The 19,652-nt window shown below is 35.0% G+C and overlaps 1 protein-coding gene across 1 annotated transcript; it reads right to left on the reverse strand.

Moving 5' to 3' along the window:
• Nucleotides 1-1,413: 1,413 nt before the first annotated feature.
• Nucleotides 1,414-18,455, reverse strand: LOC140431643 (SEC14 domain and spectrin repeat-containing protein 1; the record flags this gene model as incomplete). Its single annotated transcript, XM_072519532.1, has 2 exons — nucleotides 17,985-18,455; nucleotides 1,414-1,778 (listed from the first exon to the last, which is right to left on the reverse strand). Coding segments are annotated over exons 1-2 (546 nt in total), but the record flags the coding sequence as incomplete, so codon positions are not given.
• Between the last annotated feature and the right edge of the window lie 1,197 nt (nucleotides 18,456-19,652).

A 19,652-nucleotide genomic window follows, 5' to 3' on the forward strand; every position in this document is an offset into this window, starting at 1 on the left:
TTATCGCCACTTTACTAATCTATTTGTTGTCATTCGGTTTCTACGATCCTTGCCTTCTACTCTTCTATCCATGCATTTTGAGTTTTTGTAGAAATTAACATGTTTAATTTCTCTTGCACTTGCCTCATTATAAATATAGGGACCTTCGCATGATTTTCGCGACCTAGAACCTTGTTGTTCTTCTTCTAGTGTTTTAATTTCAGTCAGTGTATTTGTTATCTCTTAAGTTATTAATTTTAGTGTTGTGTTTAATAAAGTAATTCCTCTGTAGGTCTTCGGGTCCGAATTGTTTCCCTTTTTGAAGAGAGGTATTAGGATGCTTGATCTATATTCTTGTGGTATTCTGTTTTGTTTTCTTATTTTTTGGATTAGTTTTAATAGTTGATTGGTCAGATCTAGTCCTCCGTACTTTAGAAGTTCATTCGGTATTCTGTCCTCTCCTGCTGATTTTCTGTTTTGTAATTTGCCTAATGATCCCTTTACCTTCCCATCATAAAAATTCATTTCTTTGTTTGTCGTTACTTCTGGTTTTTGGTGGTTCATTATATTTGGTGGTCACCTTTAGAAAATAGGGATCAAAAGTAGTCTGTCCATGTTTCCTTTTAAATGTGTTTTATTTTGATAAGATCATTTATCTCTTTTGATAAGATCATTAATCTCTTGTTTGTCCTCTTATCCTTCTCTATATTTCTTTTTGTGTTCCGTAGAAGGCGTGTTCCATCTATTTTGGGAAGCTCTACCAGTGCTCCTGTCTACCTAAAGTATTTGTTCATTTCATAATCGTTTTTAGTGGTTGTATGCCTGTTATGTTTGTCGTGTTCTGTATTATAAAAAGGCGTTCTTTTTTTATTTACATTTTATCTTCACTTCCTATCTAAACCATGAGGTTCTTTTTTGATATGTTAGTGTTCTTTACCTTCCTCTCTCCAAGTGAAAGTGTCTTACTTTCAATTTAAAAGTTTAAATTATTACGTAATTTACAGAGTGGTATGTACTACTTTCAAAGTAGTCGTGCTACGTTAATGCTGGTGACTGAAAAGGGACAAAGGAAACATGGTATATCAAGAACGAGATGGAAGATGGCCATGCAAAAATCGACATTAAAGATCATCTCATCGAACCAAAGGTGTACTGTTAGGAATCAAACACTCGCTGTGGGTTTAAAGTCTCAAGCTCAACCAGTACAAGAGATTTATTAGTCTTCAGGATAACAGATATTAAGATATTAATGGAAAACTTAATGGAAATTATATATTGTGACAGATATCTGAGCAGTTCACCACCAATAGCATCAATCAATAAATAGCCAGAGATGCTTTATGATAATAAATATTGTCGGCATATTGTCGGCATATTACATTATTACATTATTACATAATAACATGATATCTATTAAAGTTAAGTTTGAAATACCTTTGCAGTTTCTTGAAACGTAACATGTTCATCTTTCTGTCTTTGTATTTCATAAACTGTACATCCAACATGGCCATGGTCCCTCAACATAACCCTAAGTAACTCATCCAGCCATCGAACAGCTTGCACGGTGTCTTTTTCGTAACTATCGATATGGGTTACTTGCTTAAGTGTTAGCTTCTGCAGTTCTACGCTATCTGAAAATATGTTCTTTCTAGCTGTAGTGGCATCTAGGACATCTCTGATGTTGACGATATCTTCGGAGTAATCAACTGGAATTTCCCGGCCAAGACAGTCTTTAACGGACATCGAGAGCATATCTGAGAGTTTCTCTCCTTCTTTTCGGAGTTCTGTTTCTACATGGTCTGAAAATTAAAGATTTTATTACTATGTATTTCAAAAATGAAACAAGTGACATAGTAGAGAACAATATTGTTGCTGTTCTCATCTGACCAGGAGCTCGACACGCAATCGATTGCTTCGTTGAGTATCTTATTAAAAAGCAACGATGCGTGCTGATATTACAAGTAATCTACTATATTTTTAAACCAACAATAAAAAATAGGCGATTATTGTTATACAACAAAACAATGATATTTACTGTAAAAATACATTTACTTGCAAACTAGTTAGAGCAATTTTGATAATGGAACTATCATCCACGTGAATAAATGCGTCTGAAGAATATGTTATACTATATTTATACATAAAATAAAAAGAATCTTCACTTAAAGGTATATTTTAGGTTAAATGAAAGACGTCAATTATAGGATCAATCTAGCTGTGTCTGAAATTAAAAGACTTTTTGTGATACGTAGAGTGGTTTAAAAGGTCTGTGTCCGAAATAGGGAAACTTTATTGTATTATCATTAAGAAGAAGACTTATAAACAGAAACTTGATTCCAAGAAGGCTTGTATCTGGTCCAAGATTTATCCCACCTCATGTGTCGCCTTATTCATGATAGTGCAAAGCCACACACTGATAGAATTGCCGAGGACTACAATTTAGAAGTCAATTTTATACGGAGCTCTTGTCGACCAATTTCTAATGCCTCATAGACCTCCATACTAACAGATGATAAATTTCAATAGATATTGCACTATCAACATTCTAGAATTCGAAAACAAAATTCGGGATGTTCGGGAACATAACATATTCTACATAATCGTTAATAACAGCGCCCGAAAAGTCGTCCTCACTCCAAAAAACCTCAAAATCAATCATCTGGTGCCTGTAGGCAAGCCACATTAAAATTTCCATTTACAAAAATCGCCCTAATTATATCCAGAGCCAGCAATTTCCCAATAAACTTCGTAAAAACCTTAACAGACTGGGAAACAAGCTGCGTTGTGAGATCCCTAAATCAAACAATACGCCTAAAGTATTACTTGAGATGTTGTCAAGGCAGATATCTTAATTCTTAATGGCCCGAAAGAATCACAATATGTCAATATTTGCCCACTAGTTGTGGACAATAAAATAAATTACATGCATTATCCACGGAAAATACTCCTAGGAGCCATGGAAATTATCTTGCCTTTTCAGCAAGATGCCCAGTTTTAAATTTTTTCAGGCACTCCCCAAACCCAACATACATAAGCCAGTACAACGGCTAGGCAGTCCTTACCATACGAACTCTTTTCGGACATGAACTCGATAATGCACTTCATCTCCTTGATTCTCTTCAACATCTTCAACATGTATGTCTGCGCAATTTCAACGTCGACAAACGACGGCATTATCTATCAGACATTCATACAAATTCGAAAGCAATATGTTTAAAGTAAGCAAGTTAAGTGCCAAGCTATATTTTTAAATTAGGCCTACAGGCCAACTGAAATTTGACAATTATTACTGTTAAATATTTAACGTCATTGTTATAATTTTTTTCAAAAGTAATTAGTAACGAAAAAAATGTCAATATTTGACTGCCGGTCCGATGGGCACGACGCGGAGTAGAAAGAGTTTGAAAGTCACTTCCCGCCATGCTGGTCCAACTTCGTAGGTAAGAGGAGAGTTTTGGCACGCCAAGCGCCAAGCAGAGATTTAGTGTAGCTGAAGTACTTGTCGATACATGTTGAATCGCTCAAATAGTTCAGTATTTACTCTTACACAATGAGTTCACGAAATACACGAGGTTTATCAGATTATAAACAAATACTAAATACTCTGTCCGACGAAGAAGATAAACATGAATTTAGCGATGATTCAATTATAGATCGTAATATTATGACCCTAATTCCGATGAAATCTCTGATGATTCTGGAGACGAACTGAAAACTTTCGAAGAACGTAAGTTGATTTACTAAGTATTATATATTTTTGTACCCATTGATTTAACATTAAATTTATATTCGAAGATGAATGCGCTGAAAATGTTTAACACTTTATTATTTTTAGCACTAAACACACAAGATAATGAGAATCATCAGAACATATGGACGTGTGACGTTGGGGAATATCAATTAGAGTAGATGATGATTCTTCTTTCTTCTTCACGTGCCATCTCCTCTAAGAAGGTTGGCAACCATCATGGCAATTCGCACTTTCGACGCCGCTGCTCTAAAGAGGTTAGCAGAAGTGCAGTTAAACCAAGCTCTCAAATTATTCAACCAGGAGATGCGTCTTCTTCCGTGACTCCTTCTACCCTGTATTCTTCCTTGCATTATTAATTGCAACAAGTTATAACGCTCTTAATTAATCTCTTCTGTGTACTCATTATTTTCGTTAATTATTGTACCCAGATATTTATATTTTTCAACTTTTTTAATTTGTTGTCTATGTATTGTTGTTTTCTTGGCGCTGTTGGGCTTTTGTAATTACCATAAATTGTGTCTTTTTTGTGTTTAGGGACAAGTCCGTTTTCTTCACTGACTTCTACCACTCTGTAAACCATTTGTTGTAAATCCTCAAGACATTCCGCTAATAAAATAGTGTCGTCGGCAAACCGTATATTATTGATTGATCGGCCATTTACTTTTATTCCCATAGTTAGTTCTTCTAGTGCTTCCTGGATTATTTCCTCTGAATACAAATTAAACAAAGTAGGAGACAGGACACAGCCCTGCCTGATGCCCCTCTCAATCTGTATTTCATTTAAAAAGACATTGTTCTCTTTTACCACAGCGATCTGATTATGATAGAAAGCGCTAATGATCCTGATGTCTCTCATATCTAAGTTTTTCTTTTCAAGTAATTCGATAAGACGGTTATGTCTGACCTTATCGAAGGCTTTGTTGTAATCCAAGAAACACATATATACTGGCTGATTAACATCCATGCACCTTTGCACAAGTACGTTCACAGCGAACAGGGCTTCCCTCGTTTCCAGTGCATTTCTAAATCCAAATTGTGTGTCACTTATGTCCTGCTCAAGTTTGTTGTGTATTCTCCGGTGTACAATTTTTAAAAATATTTTGAGCGTATGACTCATTAAACTTATTATCCGGTGGTCTTGGCATTCTTTTGCATTTGGTTTTTTTGGCAGTGTTATAAATCTTGACATAGGCCAATCTCTGGGAATGATTCCTGTACTGTATATTGTATTGAATAAGTCGACCAATATTCCAATTTGCTGTTCTTCGATTAAGCGTATTATGTCTACAGGTATTTCGTCAGGACCTGTTGCCTTGTTGTTCTTTGTTCGCTTTATCGCCTCTAATACCTCATCTTCTGTTATGTCTGGACCGTTGTCGAACTTTTCCTGCTCTAGTACTATCTCTGTCCGTTAGTCTTTAAATGGCTCTTGAAGATATTCCTGCCATCTTTTAAGCCTTTCACCGACGTCTATAATTATTTTGCCGTTTTTATCCAGCATTATGTTTGATTTTTTCTTAATATTAGTGCTTGTTATTTCCCGTTATCTTGTTTCTCTACCAACTGTTCAATCTCTTCGCATCTGTCACTATACCATCTTTCCTTTGCATCTTTGATCTTTCTCCTTATTTCTGTGATGATGATTGGACAGAACCAAAAGACAATCAAGTACAATTATTGCTAACTTTGTCAATTGAAGCTGGTGTTAACATTGATGTAGCTGGCATGTTAGCAATGGGTACACAAAAAGAGTTCCTTTCCGCTATCGTTACTGACTCAATATTTGAAATTATAGCAAATCAGACAAACTTATACGATATGCAAACACTGGTCAACACCGACACGTCTTCATCTTCTAGGCTACACAACTGGAATTCCACAGATACTGTTGAAATAAAAAAAGCTTTTTGGTTTGATGGCTTGGATGGGACTTACCAACTTACCAAAATTACCAACATTGTCAGACTATTGGACTCAAGATCCCTTGTTCAAAATCGTGTTTGCTTCAAGTGTTAGGCCTATAAATAGGTTTGAAATTCTATTGCGAATGGTTTACTTTTCAAATAATGAAGAATACATAGAAGGAGACAGATTACACAAAATAAATAATTTAGTAAACTTAATTTTGAAAAACTAGCAATCTGTTTACGTACCTGGACAAATTGTGTGTGTGGACAAATCAATGGTTCCTTTTAAAGGCAGGCTACTGATGAAACAGTACAACAAGCAAAAACGACATAAATATGGAATTAAAATTTTTAAATTGTGTTGTAAAAATGGTTATACGTATAATTTACAAATATACGCTGGTAAAACCTTAGAACAAGAAAAAACTACCTCTTTAGGCATTGTTATCACACCAATATTAGATGCGAATAGAACTGTTTGTACGGATAACTGAAATTCAGATAAATTCTGAAGACGAAACAGAAAATTAATACCAAAAGAAGTAGCTTAGATGTTATAATAGCATATTCCAGTCCACTACGTAAAACTGTTAAGTGGTACAAAAAAATAGCAATAGAGCTATTACTAAATACTTCAGTAGTGAATGCAAACATTTTGTATGTGCAGGTTAATGGTAACAAAATAGGCGTGGTTGAATTTCGCAAAGAAATTGCAAAGTTTCTCTGTTGTAGCAGTTTAGCAAATCCCATCACTCGGGTCACTCCAAAAAGAAAATGCCACGAGTTAAGTGAGGTCCAGGGACATAAGAATATAATACGAAGATACTGCAAATTGTGTTATGAAGCAAATATGAAAAATGAAGGTCGTATAGTAGCAAAGAATAAAACTAAAAAAGTTACTACACATTGTAAAGAGTGTGAAGGAACACCATTCTTGTGTTTATAATATTTTAATAAGTTACATACTGTTTACCATTAAAAATATCCCGTGCAGAATGTTTGCACAGACCGTACCGAGCCAAACGTTTTGTACACAGTTATTTATGCCGGCGGCCTGGTAAGATGCATTAAAAATGGTATTGCAGTGCCGGTCCCATCGGACCGACGTGGCGTGATGGAACATTGTGGTGCCGGTTCCATGGGCCCAGCACGGTAGTTAACTTGTTAAATCTCCGATACACCCATCTCTAGCAATACATACTTTTTGAGGTCGATTAGGACCTTAACATTGGACCTCGCAGCGCTTTAAATATGTCTTGGAAGACATCCACTCTTCAGGTTCCTACTGAACATTTCCATCTACAGGGTGAGTCATAACTATTGGGACATAGACTAAGGACAGGTTATTTGGACCAAAATATGGCTATTGGGCCAAATATGCCCTAATAAAATGTTGCTGAGAAAAAAGATACAGGGTGTTAAAGTTAATTTTTGTTTTTCGTTTTTTGCTAATAGTTTCCCTATATATTTATAAATTGCTATCAAAATTGGCACAGAGGCATAATCTTAGACAAGAAATAGTATTTTATTTACAATTTCACGTTTTGTCATAGAGGGCGCCACGTGGATCATTCCTAATGATCAAATTGAGTCTTAACTTTTTCTGATGAAACTTTTTAGTAATTTTTATTAGAAAATATGACGTAAACATCATTTTTACGTAAAATTGGTACTCTTGTTTACATGATACATTTCAACCGTTTTCGATAAAAACGCAGTCGAACTGCTTAGATTCTTAAAAAAGGATTTCAAATATTATTTCATTTATGAAAAGTATGCTTTGGACTGTCAGATAATTGTTGTTGGTAAATGTCATTTGTTCAGAGTAAATTATTTTTGATGTGACCGTGTAGTGTAATGTTGCATTTTTTAAAAGTAATCATTACTTTTTTTGATTGAAATGCTTCGTCACAATCATTTTACATGATTTGCGTATACGCACAAGAAAATTTTTGCGGTCGCTCGGCAGCCAGAAGGTATGGAATGTTATACGCAAACAGAAGGCAACCAAATCACAAAACTTTTGCAAGATTATATCGTAGTTTAGGTGAAACTGGGTCATTTCACACTAAAAATCGGGGTGGTCGACTGAAACAAATCACACCTAATCAAGAAGATTAACTTTTGGTTCGAGTAGATGAAAATCCTGAAATAAGTTCACGATATCTATCAGCAGCAACATGAGTAAGTCTATTGTTAGAATTCTAAAAAAAGAGAACCTCCATCCTTATCACTTCACTCCTGTTCAAAATTAACTTCCAACAGATCTTCCACGACGGTTACAGTTTTGCCAACGTATTCTGAATAAACATCGCAATGACAGACACTTTATTAAGAATATTATGTTCACCGACGAAGCAACTTTTACCAGACGAGGGGTTTTTAATTGGCGAAATAGTCATTATTGGGAAGAAGAAAACCCGCATGCTATTCAAGCTAGACTATTTCAGCATGAGTTTAAATTTAATATTTGGTGTGGCATTATAGGCGACCAACTACTAGGGCCTTATGTTCTTCCTCCGAATTTAAATGGAGATTCTTATTTATTCTTTTTGGAAAATACTCTTAGTGATATTTTAAATGATATGTCACTGGATGTAAGAAGAAAAAAAAGTGGTTTATGCAGGATGGAGCGCCACCTCATTTTTCATTAGCTGTTAGAAATCATTTTAATGACGTATTTCCTTAACGATGGATTGGCAGACGCAGTGATTTTCAATGGCCACCAAGAAGTCCTGAGTACACCGCTAGATTTTTATTTTTGGGGACATATGAAGTCCTTAGTTTATGCCAATGAAATGAATACACGAGACGAACTTTGGAGATACATTCAAAATGCAGCTAATCTTATAAGGGGACAGAATAATATTTTTTTAACGTCCGAAAATATTTTATAAAAAGAATTAGAAAAGGCATAAAAATCGGAGAAGACTACGTAGAACTTTTAGTTTAAGTTTTTGTGAGTTCTTTTAAGTTAAAGTGTGTTTAGTTTTGATTTATCGTCAAAACGGAAACCTTACGTTAATTGCAACTTTGTTTATTAGTTTGGTATTTGATAGTGGAATTGTAAATAAAATACTATTTCTTGTCTAAGATTATGCCTCTGTGCTATTTTTGATAGCAATTTATAAATATACAGGGAAACTATTAGCAAAAAACGAAAAACAAAAATTAACTTTAACACCCTGTATCTTTTTTCTCCGCAACATTTTATTAGGGCATATTTGGCCCAATGGCCATATTTTGGTCCAAATAACCTGTCCTTAGTCTGTCCCAATAGTTATGACTCACCCTGTATCTTCGTCAACCTTCTTCGACAACACACTCCCTGAAGATTGGAAGCCCTCGAAACAATTTTTAAAATTTGCATTCAATAATACAAACGACAGAGATTGGTTTTCTGTGGTTTTCAACCTCAATGCAGAATGATACCTATCCTAAGTGATGACTCTGAGATAGCGCGCCCTTACGTGATATATACTAAAGAAGGGTCAAAAAACCTAAAACGAACCGTCGTCTTTATTATAAATATATCGGATCTTAGTATTTTTATTGAATAGTTCAAGATCATTAAACTTTGGATCCCATTTATTGAAAATGCTTTAAAAAACCTAAAACAAGCATATTATCTCTTTTTTCTTTGTATCATCCCATAATATATACTTCCTTATTTACGGGGAATATTATATAACTACAGGCGCGCACATATATTGCCACTATAAAGGTCCAATGGATGTACCGTTGAGTCTCTCAAATTACGTCGCAATAATTGGTTCTTCTTGTATCCTAAATATACTTTGGTTTCAACCAGTGTACAGAAATATCTTCAATTAAGAAATGAGAAAAGATTACAGAATTGACGATATATTATTTTAAAATGCAACATACAACTGTGGTTTCGTAATTTGCAATGCGGTTGCCCATAAATACTTTTTGAAACCCGATGTTTATTGTTATTTTACCATAAAACAGCAATAGCTAAATCATGAAACCGCAAACATGAATTTCATTGTGCATTGTAAATTTATATAATTACTGTATTTTATACATTTCCTTATGCTACGAAAATCAAAATTGATGTTTTTGTGCCTACGTATTTATTAGTACATGAAGTGAGGCTTGAAACATTCTTATACATTGTTCAAAGTCGTATTAACTATCGTTCATACTTACTTGTAGCCTAAAGGCTCCACCTTCTATTGGTACTTTTGGTATTAGTTTGTAAGATATATTGTTTGTAGATATTAAACAAGTAAATAAATATCTATTTGATAATCTAAAATTTGACGTAACTAAAAGGACTAAGATTTTAGAAAACCCCATTTTTAATGGGGTGTTCATCCGATAAGAATTTGGTTTTCCTGTTTAACGCCACTAACCGTGGATCGTAGATGTTGGTGATAGTTAAAGTAGTCGATTGGCGTAAAAGATCTTACCAGACTGTGACCTGTAAAATATTTTCTGTATACCTTACATCTATTATTCAGTCTATTAGTCTAGAATTCTAAAAAAGTCTATTGTGCGTATAGGAAAGATATTTATTACGTGGTGAAATTTTAAAAAGATCTGTTTCAGATATTTCTGATTTGGCGAACCATGGACAAACGCAGAGCTGTTTCTCTGCGTTTTCGCAGAATCTACATGTTGCTCGTCCACTTACTTATTTTACAGATATGATACTCAGATATGAGCAGTTTCCAGTGAGAACACCCGTGATTACTCTGAGTTTGGTCTTGTGAAGCTCCAAAAAGTATTATGCGTGGCCACAAGAATATTTTAAAGGCGTTTTTTGCTTGCCTTTCACCTGGAATATTTTCCCCGTAGTTTCCAGTAGGAATGGCTCTGGTCCGACAAAAAGGTGTATTTATTCCTTCTTAAGCTAAACTATCAACAATATTATTACAATTAATTACAACCTGCCAGTTGCTTAAGCAATTGTTGAAGTCCAAGCTATTATCGACTCATAAGTTTAGACTTCAGACAGTACTTGACTGGCTTGAGGCAATACATATTTTGGCTAAATTAATTCGTTTTTTTCAGGCACTCTTGAGCATAAAACGAAATCGACTGCCAGGAATTCTGCTTAAAATACTGTAGTATTTCCGAGTTTTATTGATAATAATGTGTTAGGACCAGTAGACCCTAATCCTACTCCTTCTTGTATTCTTGGTTTTTCGACATCTTTATGGATTGCGTTGTTTTAATTGTTAAAAGCTCTAGATGTCTAGTTAGGTCGACCGATTTTAGATCCTGGTCTCATGTTAGCAGCTTAAAGGCACTTTCTAGAATGATCCTCTTACATATGTGTGTAGAGGAGGAAGGTCCAGCTTTACCACTAAGGCTGCCATGGGCATTAATCCCATTTTATTCGTGATTCCTACACAAGCAACTACGTTGAATGTGTTTGTACGTTGTACACAAGTGGGAGGTTGAATTATTAATTTATTTCTATTTGTGAATGAAATAATGTAGTATTACTAAAATTTACCTAAAGTTCTTCTTTTTAACACTAGGTATTTACTAGGTTTGAGGCACCTCACAAGTGATCAGCAATAATGCTATTATATTTACGTCTAACCAATATAATATTAGATTGTCTGCATAGCCCAGAGCACTAAATCCTTCTCTTTTGAACGCGAAGTCATTAGTCAAAAATCTCAGCCCCTGAATTAAAAAAGAAAATTTATAGCCCTCAAATTAAATTGCAAAATCCGGCTTTGAGCACCTCACATATGACATCATGAGTCCATAACTGTAATGTACTACTCGCAACTACTAACGAAAATAAATTAAATCGTTCGTAAACAGACTTAAAAGAAAAAATGTATTTCAATCTGTATAATGCACCTGTTCATAGTAAGTGATTTAAAAATCCGAAAATTGTAGGATCCGCACCATAAAACTGAAGTTTAAAACCAGATTTGGATGATTTGGCTGAGTTGGCTGATGTTTCGAAGCCATGACTTTCCTCTTATGCTAATGCCACCGTAACCTTGTATCTTCCGTTTAATTATTAGTCTTCGTAAGTTGTATTTTCTCGGTATGGGGTCTAGATACGAGGTCCTTTTTTGCTTAATCGTTGTTATTAATTCTAGCTTTTATGTTGTTTAGTACTGCTTGATTCGATATTTTCTATCCCGTAATATTCTGAGCATTTTGCGAAAGAACCGCATTTCAAAGGCATTTCATGATATTTAATTTTAGTGTCAACGCCTCAACTCCATACAAAAGGATAAACCAAACGTAGCATTTCATAACTCTAATTCAGACGTCTAAGCTTAGTTTTCAGTTGCATACATTTTTTCATCTATTTGGTGTACATATTTCTGGCCTATTCAATTCGTTTTTTATTTCTATATCTGGACCCATTTGTCACTTATTATTACACTTAAGTATCTAAACTTGTTTTAATTTAACGGTATTTAGATAAATGTCACAGTTCTGATCCCACTTGCTAATTACCATTATTTTAGTTTAACATTTATCGTCAGTCATATTTCTTTGGAAACTCCGCCTCTAGTAGTTGCTAGGTAAACTGAGTAGTTTTGCAACTATCAGGGCTCAAGCCCCGATAAAGGAGGAGGGCTTGGGTCAGGAAGGGCATCTGAGAGTAAAAACCTTGCTAAAGCCATAAAAAGAACGAATATGAAAAATAGGTTAGAGGCTAGGGCAATCCCCGTAAGCGACTCGCAGTTGTGGATTCAGCGGACCCCAGCGAATAGTGAGCTAGGGCTAACCCTTAGAGGATGAAAGGGGCCAAAGAAGCTAGTCCTATGAATTGCTAGTCCTCGGAAGCATGACAGGTAAAGGAAGAGAGCTCACCCGATTTCATGCAGAGGAGAAGGATTGGTGTACTTTGTGTACAGGAAACTCATTGGAAAGGTAATAAGTCGAGAGATCTTGGAGATGGATACAAATTAATATATAGTAGTTCGAACAGTCACGTCAGAAATGGAGTAGGTATTATTTTGAACAAAAAATGGAAGAAACATCTTGTAAGGGATACCAGAAGAAGTAATAGAATAGTGAGTGTCCAACTTAATACAGACAATATCAATGTGAGCATCAAATGTGTATACGCCCCACAGCTAGGGTGTAAAAAACAGGAAAAGCAAAATTTTGAAGAGTCCTTGATTGCGAGATGCTCGAGATTACTGTAGACGAAAAGTGTTTTATTGAAGGTGATTTAAATGAACATATTGGTAGAGAAAATCGGAAATAGAAAGAGTTCATGGAGGTTTGGGGATGAGAATAAGAAAAGATGAAAAAAATAGTGTGATTGACTTTGCTATGGCATGGGATTTAGCTGACAATAATACTTTTTATGAAGACTGAAGACCAGTATATTACCTAGTATCGGGGGAAGGGAAAGTCAGATAGATTTTTGTGCTGTGTAGAAGAAGACAGCTAAAAGAGGTTACCAAATGTAAAGTGATAAGGGTGAGTGTGTAGCTAGTCAACACCAACCGGTGATAGTGGATACGGAGTTAAAGGAGGGGCGGAAAGAAAAGCAAGTGGGATACTAGAAAGTAAAGTGGTGGAAGTTAAAGTGATGTCGATGTCAGAAAGTAAGGAAGGGGGCTTCTTGGCCAATGCTCTTTGCTGATGATATCGTGTTAGTAGAGGGAAGCAAAGAAATATTGGAGAAGTTGGAGTGTTAAGAAGGGTTATTCAAGAGGGGCGCCTTAAGCTTAGAAGGTCGTAGATGAGGACTGTTGGGGGATATAGAATTACTTGGAGAACAATTAGAACGAGTAGGAGAATTTAAATACCGTGGCCCGTACCTACATAACGAAGAATGGGATACTAGATCGAGAATTTTCCACGGGATACAGACTGGTTGGTTTAACTGAAATCGAATAAGCGGACTACTTTGTGATCGAAAAATCTGGGAAAAAACTGGAAGGGAAAGATATACAAGAGTGTGGTGAGACCTGCTTTGGTGTACGGTGGGTGAAGTGTGGCATGTTAAGAAGATTCAGGAAAAGAACATGGAGGTAGCTAAAATGAAAATGTTACGGTGGATGTTGGTAAGACTAGTATTAACAGGATCAGAAACGACTTAATTAGCGAAGGAAGAGAGATGAAAACTATGTGGAACGAAGGATAGAGCTGTTAGAAATTGATGGAAGGAGAAGTAGAGGAAAATCTAGAATAAGATGGAAGGACTGTATGACAGAGAATGGTTTAGGTAAAGAAAACCCGATGGACATAAATGAGTGGCGACGAAGAGTAAGGAACAACGACCCCTGAAAAGGGAAAAGCCAAGGAAGAAGAAGAAAAAGATTGTCAGTCCCGTTGCTTTACTTAGAATAATTACTCTGATTATTATATTTTGTAAGATTTCTATTATTTTTGCCATCAGTGCGCTATCTTGAGCTCATCTATTATTAATATATTTACCGTTTATTTTTATACCAATTTCGGCGTCTTCTACTGCTTCTTACACTTGTCTTCGAATGCGGACGTTTTGAGTGGTTTTGTCGGAATGTCTTAAGGATGCCTCTTGGTTACAATAAAAGTTGTGCATTATGCGGAGGTTTTTCCGTTTAGCTTTAGCTTCTGTTATTCGTTCAGTAATTTATATAAATATATTAATAGATGTTATGTTTGTTTCTAACTCTTTAAATTTCGTTATATTAATGTTTGAATTTATGTTTTTAAGTATCTGAATCGCCATACGATAGAAAACAAATTATTGTTGCAAATAGTGCCCTCCGTTTTTTATACTTACTAGGGTTTAATGTATTCTAACCCGTCCACATAAATTAAATACCTTCTCATGATTAATAACTGTTAGCAGCAAGGTTGATATACTGTTGATGTTTTTACTCGATTATAAAATTATGTAATAAGATATACAATGCAGATAATCAATGCGGAAATTCAAATGGTTTAATAAAAACTGTGATATGCTTAAGTTCTTTGACATGGTACTTTCCTTGAGTAATAACTGTTATTATGGTCAACTAAATACCAGAAAAAGTTTACTTATTAGGAATTTATGCGAAAAGATTTTAATCTTAATTCAGGTTACAGTTTTGTGCGGCGTATATATGTATATAATAGGTTCATATTATATATAATATAGTGTTTGAATGAATTAAGAATGGACAATGGACATATACATTGTGAATAAAACTGAAGATAAACAAACTAGACATGAAGTTAAGAGTGTATAAAAAAATATACTCTTTTGTTTTTCTTTTATTAACTTAACAAAAACGGAAAATAAGGCAAAAATCTGATAATATCGAAAACCATCATAATATAAAACATTAATATACTCGTATACCTTCCAACAGTTTTTAAATAATTAAAAAATAATGAATTGTTAGTTGAACTACACATATCAAAATCGTCTAGGGAACAAAGTAATCAAAGAATTAATGGTAATGGTAATTAATGGTATTTAACAATTTATTTGGAAAATATTGAAATTCAACAAAACTGGAAATTGTGAATAACATAACAACCAATCGTTGTATACAGAGGGTTTAAAAAATTTAAAAAAATAATTAATTAAAAATTCTCATCTAACATATAAAAATAAAGTAGTAGGCTCGTGTTAGTAGAGTGTGAGTGTGAGTTACGAGAGTGTGTACGACCACCTCTGTTATTAATTACAGTTCAACATCGATTGGCATACTTCTTTTCAAATTGTCAATATCGTCCTTACTTAATTGATTGCCATTGCTCTTGCATACAGTTTAGCAGCTCTTCTCTTGTCTTAACACTAATCCTTGCTGTTTTACACGTCTTTTTGGCATATACCAAACGTGTTGGATGGGTTCTAGTGAGGGGATTGAGCAGGCTAGGGCAATAACTGAATAATGTTCTGCTCTAAAAAATTTTCTCGGAATTGTGCAGCATATCGACGAACAATAGGTTCAAGAATGTGATCTCGATATTCATTAGCTTTTAAAAATCCTTTAATATGAACAAGATCAGTTCGAAAACCTATTGAAACAGCCCAAACCATCAAAGTTGATCCTTGATATCTGTCAACTTCTTGAACGGTTTGCAAGCGAGATGCATTGCCAGGTGTTCATCATAGCCTCGATCTCCGTAAATTGGGTCATAAACCAAATCTAGATTTATCGGCAAAAAGAATGTTTGCTCATTCTTGTTCTTGCCAAATTTGATGTTCTTCAACCAATTCTAATCTCCTTCTACGAGTTCCACGGGATAATAAATACTGAAACTCTACTGGGACGTCTAGCGTAAAGATTACCCTCATGCAACCTATTCCTGACAATTTGAGCAGATGCATTTATGATATGAATGTTTTAAAGCTCACTTCATAGCTGGCTAGCACTAACATTGGTGTTCATTAATGCCTGAAGGCGAACAACTTATCATTACCGGTTGTTTTGCTCTTGTTGGACCAGTGTGTCTTTACCCTTACATCATCAGTTCTTGAAAACGCTTCCATAACCGTCCTGCAGTACTTTTGGTAGAATGCACAGCTTTTGCCGCGTCGCGGGTTTTCATACCACCCTGTATCATACCAATAGCTCGTAGCTGTGTTTCATGATCAAGATGATTTCTTTGCATATTAACTTAGTTAAAACTACAATAACAACAAATTCTAACTACACTTGCAGAAAAAATTGTATGGAATATACTTTTAACTTAAATAGATAAACTTAAGTAAATGTGATAAGATATGTCCAACCAATAATGATAAAATTCTTATTTTAACGTAAAAATATTGCTTCTTAAAGGTAAAAGACTTTCATTTCTTGTCCGCTAGATCATTTTGATGTGTGTATTTAAACTGAAAAATATACGTGTCTTCTTCAGTGTATCAAGCTTTTATTTCTTCGGCAACAGTCAATCTTGGGATTGGCAGTATTTGGCGAAAATCTATATATATTACAGGATCCAACTTGTAAATACAATTACATTTTGGAGACGGCTATCGCCGTATTCCCGTTCTCCCTCCGCCAATCCTGCCGGTCCAAGGCATGCTTCTCCTCCAAACCTCTCGATTCCATCGCTCTTCTAATTCCTTCATTTCATGAGCGTCGAGGTCTACCTCTTTTTCTTCTTCCAGGGGGCTTCAATCTGTGAAGTTTTTGAGGCCAACGTTCGTCAGGCATTCTCAATATGTGTCCAAACCATTTTAAACCCCTCCTTTCTATTCTGTCAATGACCGGTTTCTGTAGCATTCATGTTATTTCTTATAGATTCGTTGGTCTTCCTTTCCATCCTTGATGTTCTAGCACTTCTTCTCAAATAATCCATTTCAACTGCCAACAATCTTCTCTTCAGGTCTGAATTAATTGTCCATACTTCAGAGCCATAATAAAAAACTGATTCAACCATGGTTTGCCCTATTCTTTTTTCTTTCTTTTGGAAATGTCGCGATCCCATCATAAGGAGTTCAGACATCCTACAATTTTACGTCCCTGATTAATTCGGTGTTTAATTTTGGTTTCTCCCAAGCCGTTCTTATCAATGAGTGTACCTAAATATTTACTTATTTGGCGAAAATCTCCCGACAGTAACATCATTGCGCCTTATAAACCATCTCTAGTCATTGCGCAGATCTTAAATGTCCGATCAAGTGTTGTCGACATTGTGCATTTATTTCATGTTATTTGCTACTAAAATGTTGGCCATTGCGGACCATTCGACATGTTACATGTCACTTGTTAAGAATTTTAGTGGGTAGTAGTGAAAAACTTGTAGCTTCCAGGATCGTTCAAGATCTGGTAGACCAAAAACTGCTAATACTGATGATAAAGCTTTAGATGTCCTAGCAAACTTTAAGGGGAATTTCCACATGTAAGCTGTTAAGAATCATGGTATTTGAAAAAAGTCTGTACAATCCATTTTGTATAAAAAGAACTTTCATCCTAAAAAGATTCAAACTCGCGAAGAATTATCTGAATATGATTTTGATAGACTTGCTTTATTTAGTGATAGAGCCACATTCTGTTTAAATCATCGTATCAATATCCAGAAAAGTTGATATGGGCGGATTTTGGTAAAAAAACTTTTAACTGGTACTGTTTATGCAACAAGAATGAATAAAACATAAACATAAGTCATCTCAATATTGTTCTGAAGCTATTTTCTTGTGGCATTTTAAATTAATTTATATTTAAATGGGAATAAGCCACAATTAAAGGTTAAAATACGTTTATTCACGTTTCAATTTCCACTTCGGAAATCGTTCTCAAAATACAAACATTAGTAATTAAATATAAATTAAAAGTCATCTCAGGATACGGATAGAGAAACATCTTGAAGGGTCTACACAAAAGGTAATTCTAGTTTCAGCGTTGAAATGTATCTATAAAATTTAATCATTAAGCATCAAAAATGTTTTCGCTTACCTAAACTTATTTGGTTTTCCTCCAGTTGTTTGAGTTTCTCACCAGCTGTATCAAACTCTGTGATTTTGGTGCCCATAACCAGAGTGTCAAAAACTTCAGCAGTTCTATCAAAGTACTCCGACACCAGCCTATAGAATCTTAAAGAAGTTATAAGAATATTTCTCCTTCTCTCTAGCCTCATCGCAAAGCTTTTACAGACGAAGTCCCATAAAGTCTTTCTGAGATATCAAGTCTTTGTGTTGTAAAGATAAAAATTCGTTGTCAGCAAAGTTATTGATCTTATTAATAAGTTCTGCGTAAGTGCCATACGTCTCCCAGCACCCCAATTCTATACCTTCGTGTTCTCGTCTGAGGTCTTCGGCTGAGAGAACATCATAGCCTACTTTTTGGTGAGAGTTAAGAAGATTTTCGGCTGGACCTAGGATCCAGTTAATAACTTTGACTATTCCTTCTTCCAAGTAACCTAAAAATATTGTAAATAAAATTGTGATTCTTTTTGGTATTAACTTTGGTGATTAAATAAAAGAAAACCAAATGGTCCATCATGATGGCATAGAGATAGAAAAGTAGACCACTATCTGTAATTAAAAATAACAAGTATCTGGAATCCCTCCAAGTAGGAAGAAACGACAGTCTACTGCAACAACGCAATTAACAGCACAAATCATAAAAATACTTATTTTTATCATTATTAAATAGTTATTAATCATTAATCATTTATCAGCCCTAATTTGTCCATTTTTGAACATACGCCTCCTTCAGATATTTCCATTTATTTCCAATTTGTCGCAATTCTTTGAGGTCGTCGGTCCATCGTGTCAGTAGTTTTCCCAAGCTCGCTTGTCTGCCCGTGTCTCCATCAAGCAATTTTTTTATTCAACTGCCGAATTTCATGCTTCTGATATGTCCCCGCCCACTTCTATTTTTGCCTTGGGAACATTATGGAACGTGATTCGTTCCATAATGTCTTCTACTCCGTTTCGACATTAATTATATATTGTTTAAATTACTCGACTTGAGTGGTTACTTACCTAAATCTTTGGTATCGAATACACCTTCTCCATTTCTATCCAGGCATCTTCAATTTGTAGCTGCCTTATTTTTATCCTAATATAATTTCGTCAATTGTTTTTATAGTATCTAGTGTATCCTGAGAAGTCGAAGTATCGAAAGATTCTGAAGCAAATTTTCGCGTTCGACTATCGTATTCTATATTTTCAACTAGTTCTTTACCTGAAACAACAAAAATCTTTAATATAGCTTTTTAATAGAAAACTCTGATAAGTCTAATCAACTATCCACAAAAAGGGCAGCAAGGATCAGTGTGAACTCTGAGATAGCGCGTCGGTAAACAGCACAATAAGTAGGATGTATGAGAAACGTATTAAGAACAAAATAGAAAATGACTATAGAGATTACGAAGCAGAGGAGCAAGCTGGTTTTAGAGCTGGGCGATCCACAGTAGACCACTTGCACTCTATTACGCAAGTTATTTAGAAAAAAACAGCCGTCAATAAAGAAGTCATCTGGTGTACGTAGACTTACAAAAAGCATATGACAGTGTACCCCTCAGTAAACTATGGTCAACCCTACAGCAAACCAACATTAAGCGTGATCTTATCAAAGCAGTCCAAAGTCTGTATAATGGAACGACTGCAAAAATTAAAA

Source organism: Diabrotica undecimpunctata, unplaced genomic scaffold (genome assembly GCF_040954645.1).
Source record: "Diabrotica undecimpunctata isolate CICGRU unplaced genomic scaffold, icDiaUnde3 ctg00000992.1, whole genome shotgun sequence".
NCBI lineage: Eukaryota > Metazoa > Arthropoda > Insecta > Coleoptera > Chrysomelidae > Diabrotica > Diabrotica undecimpunctata.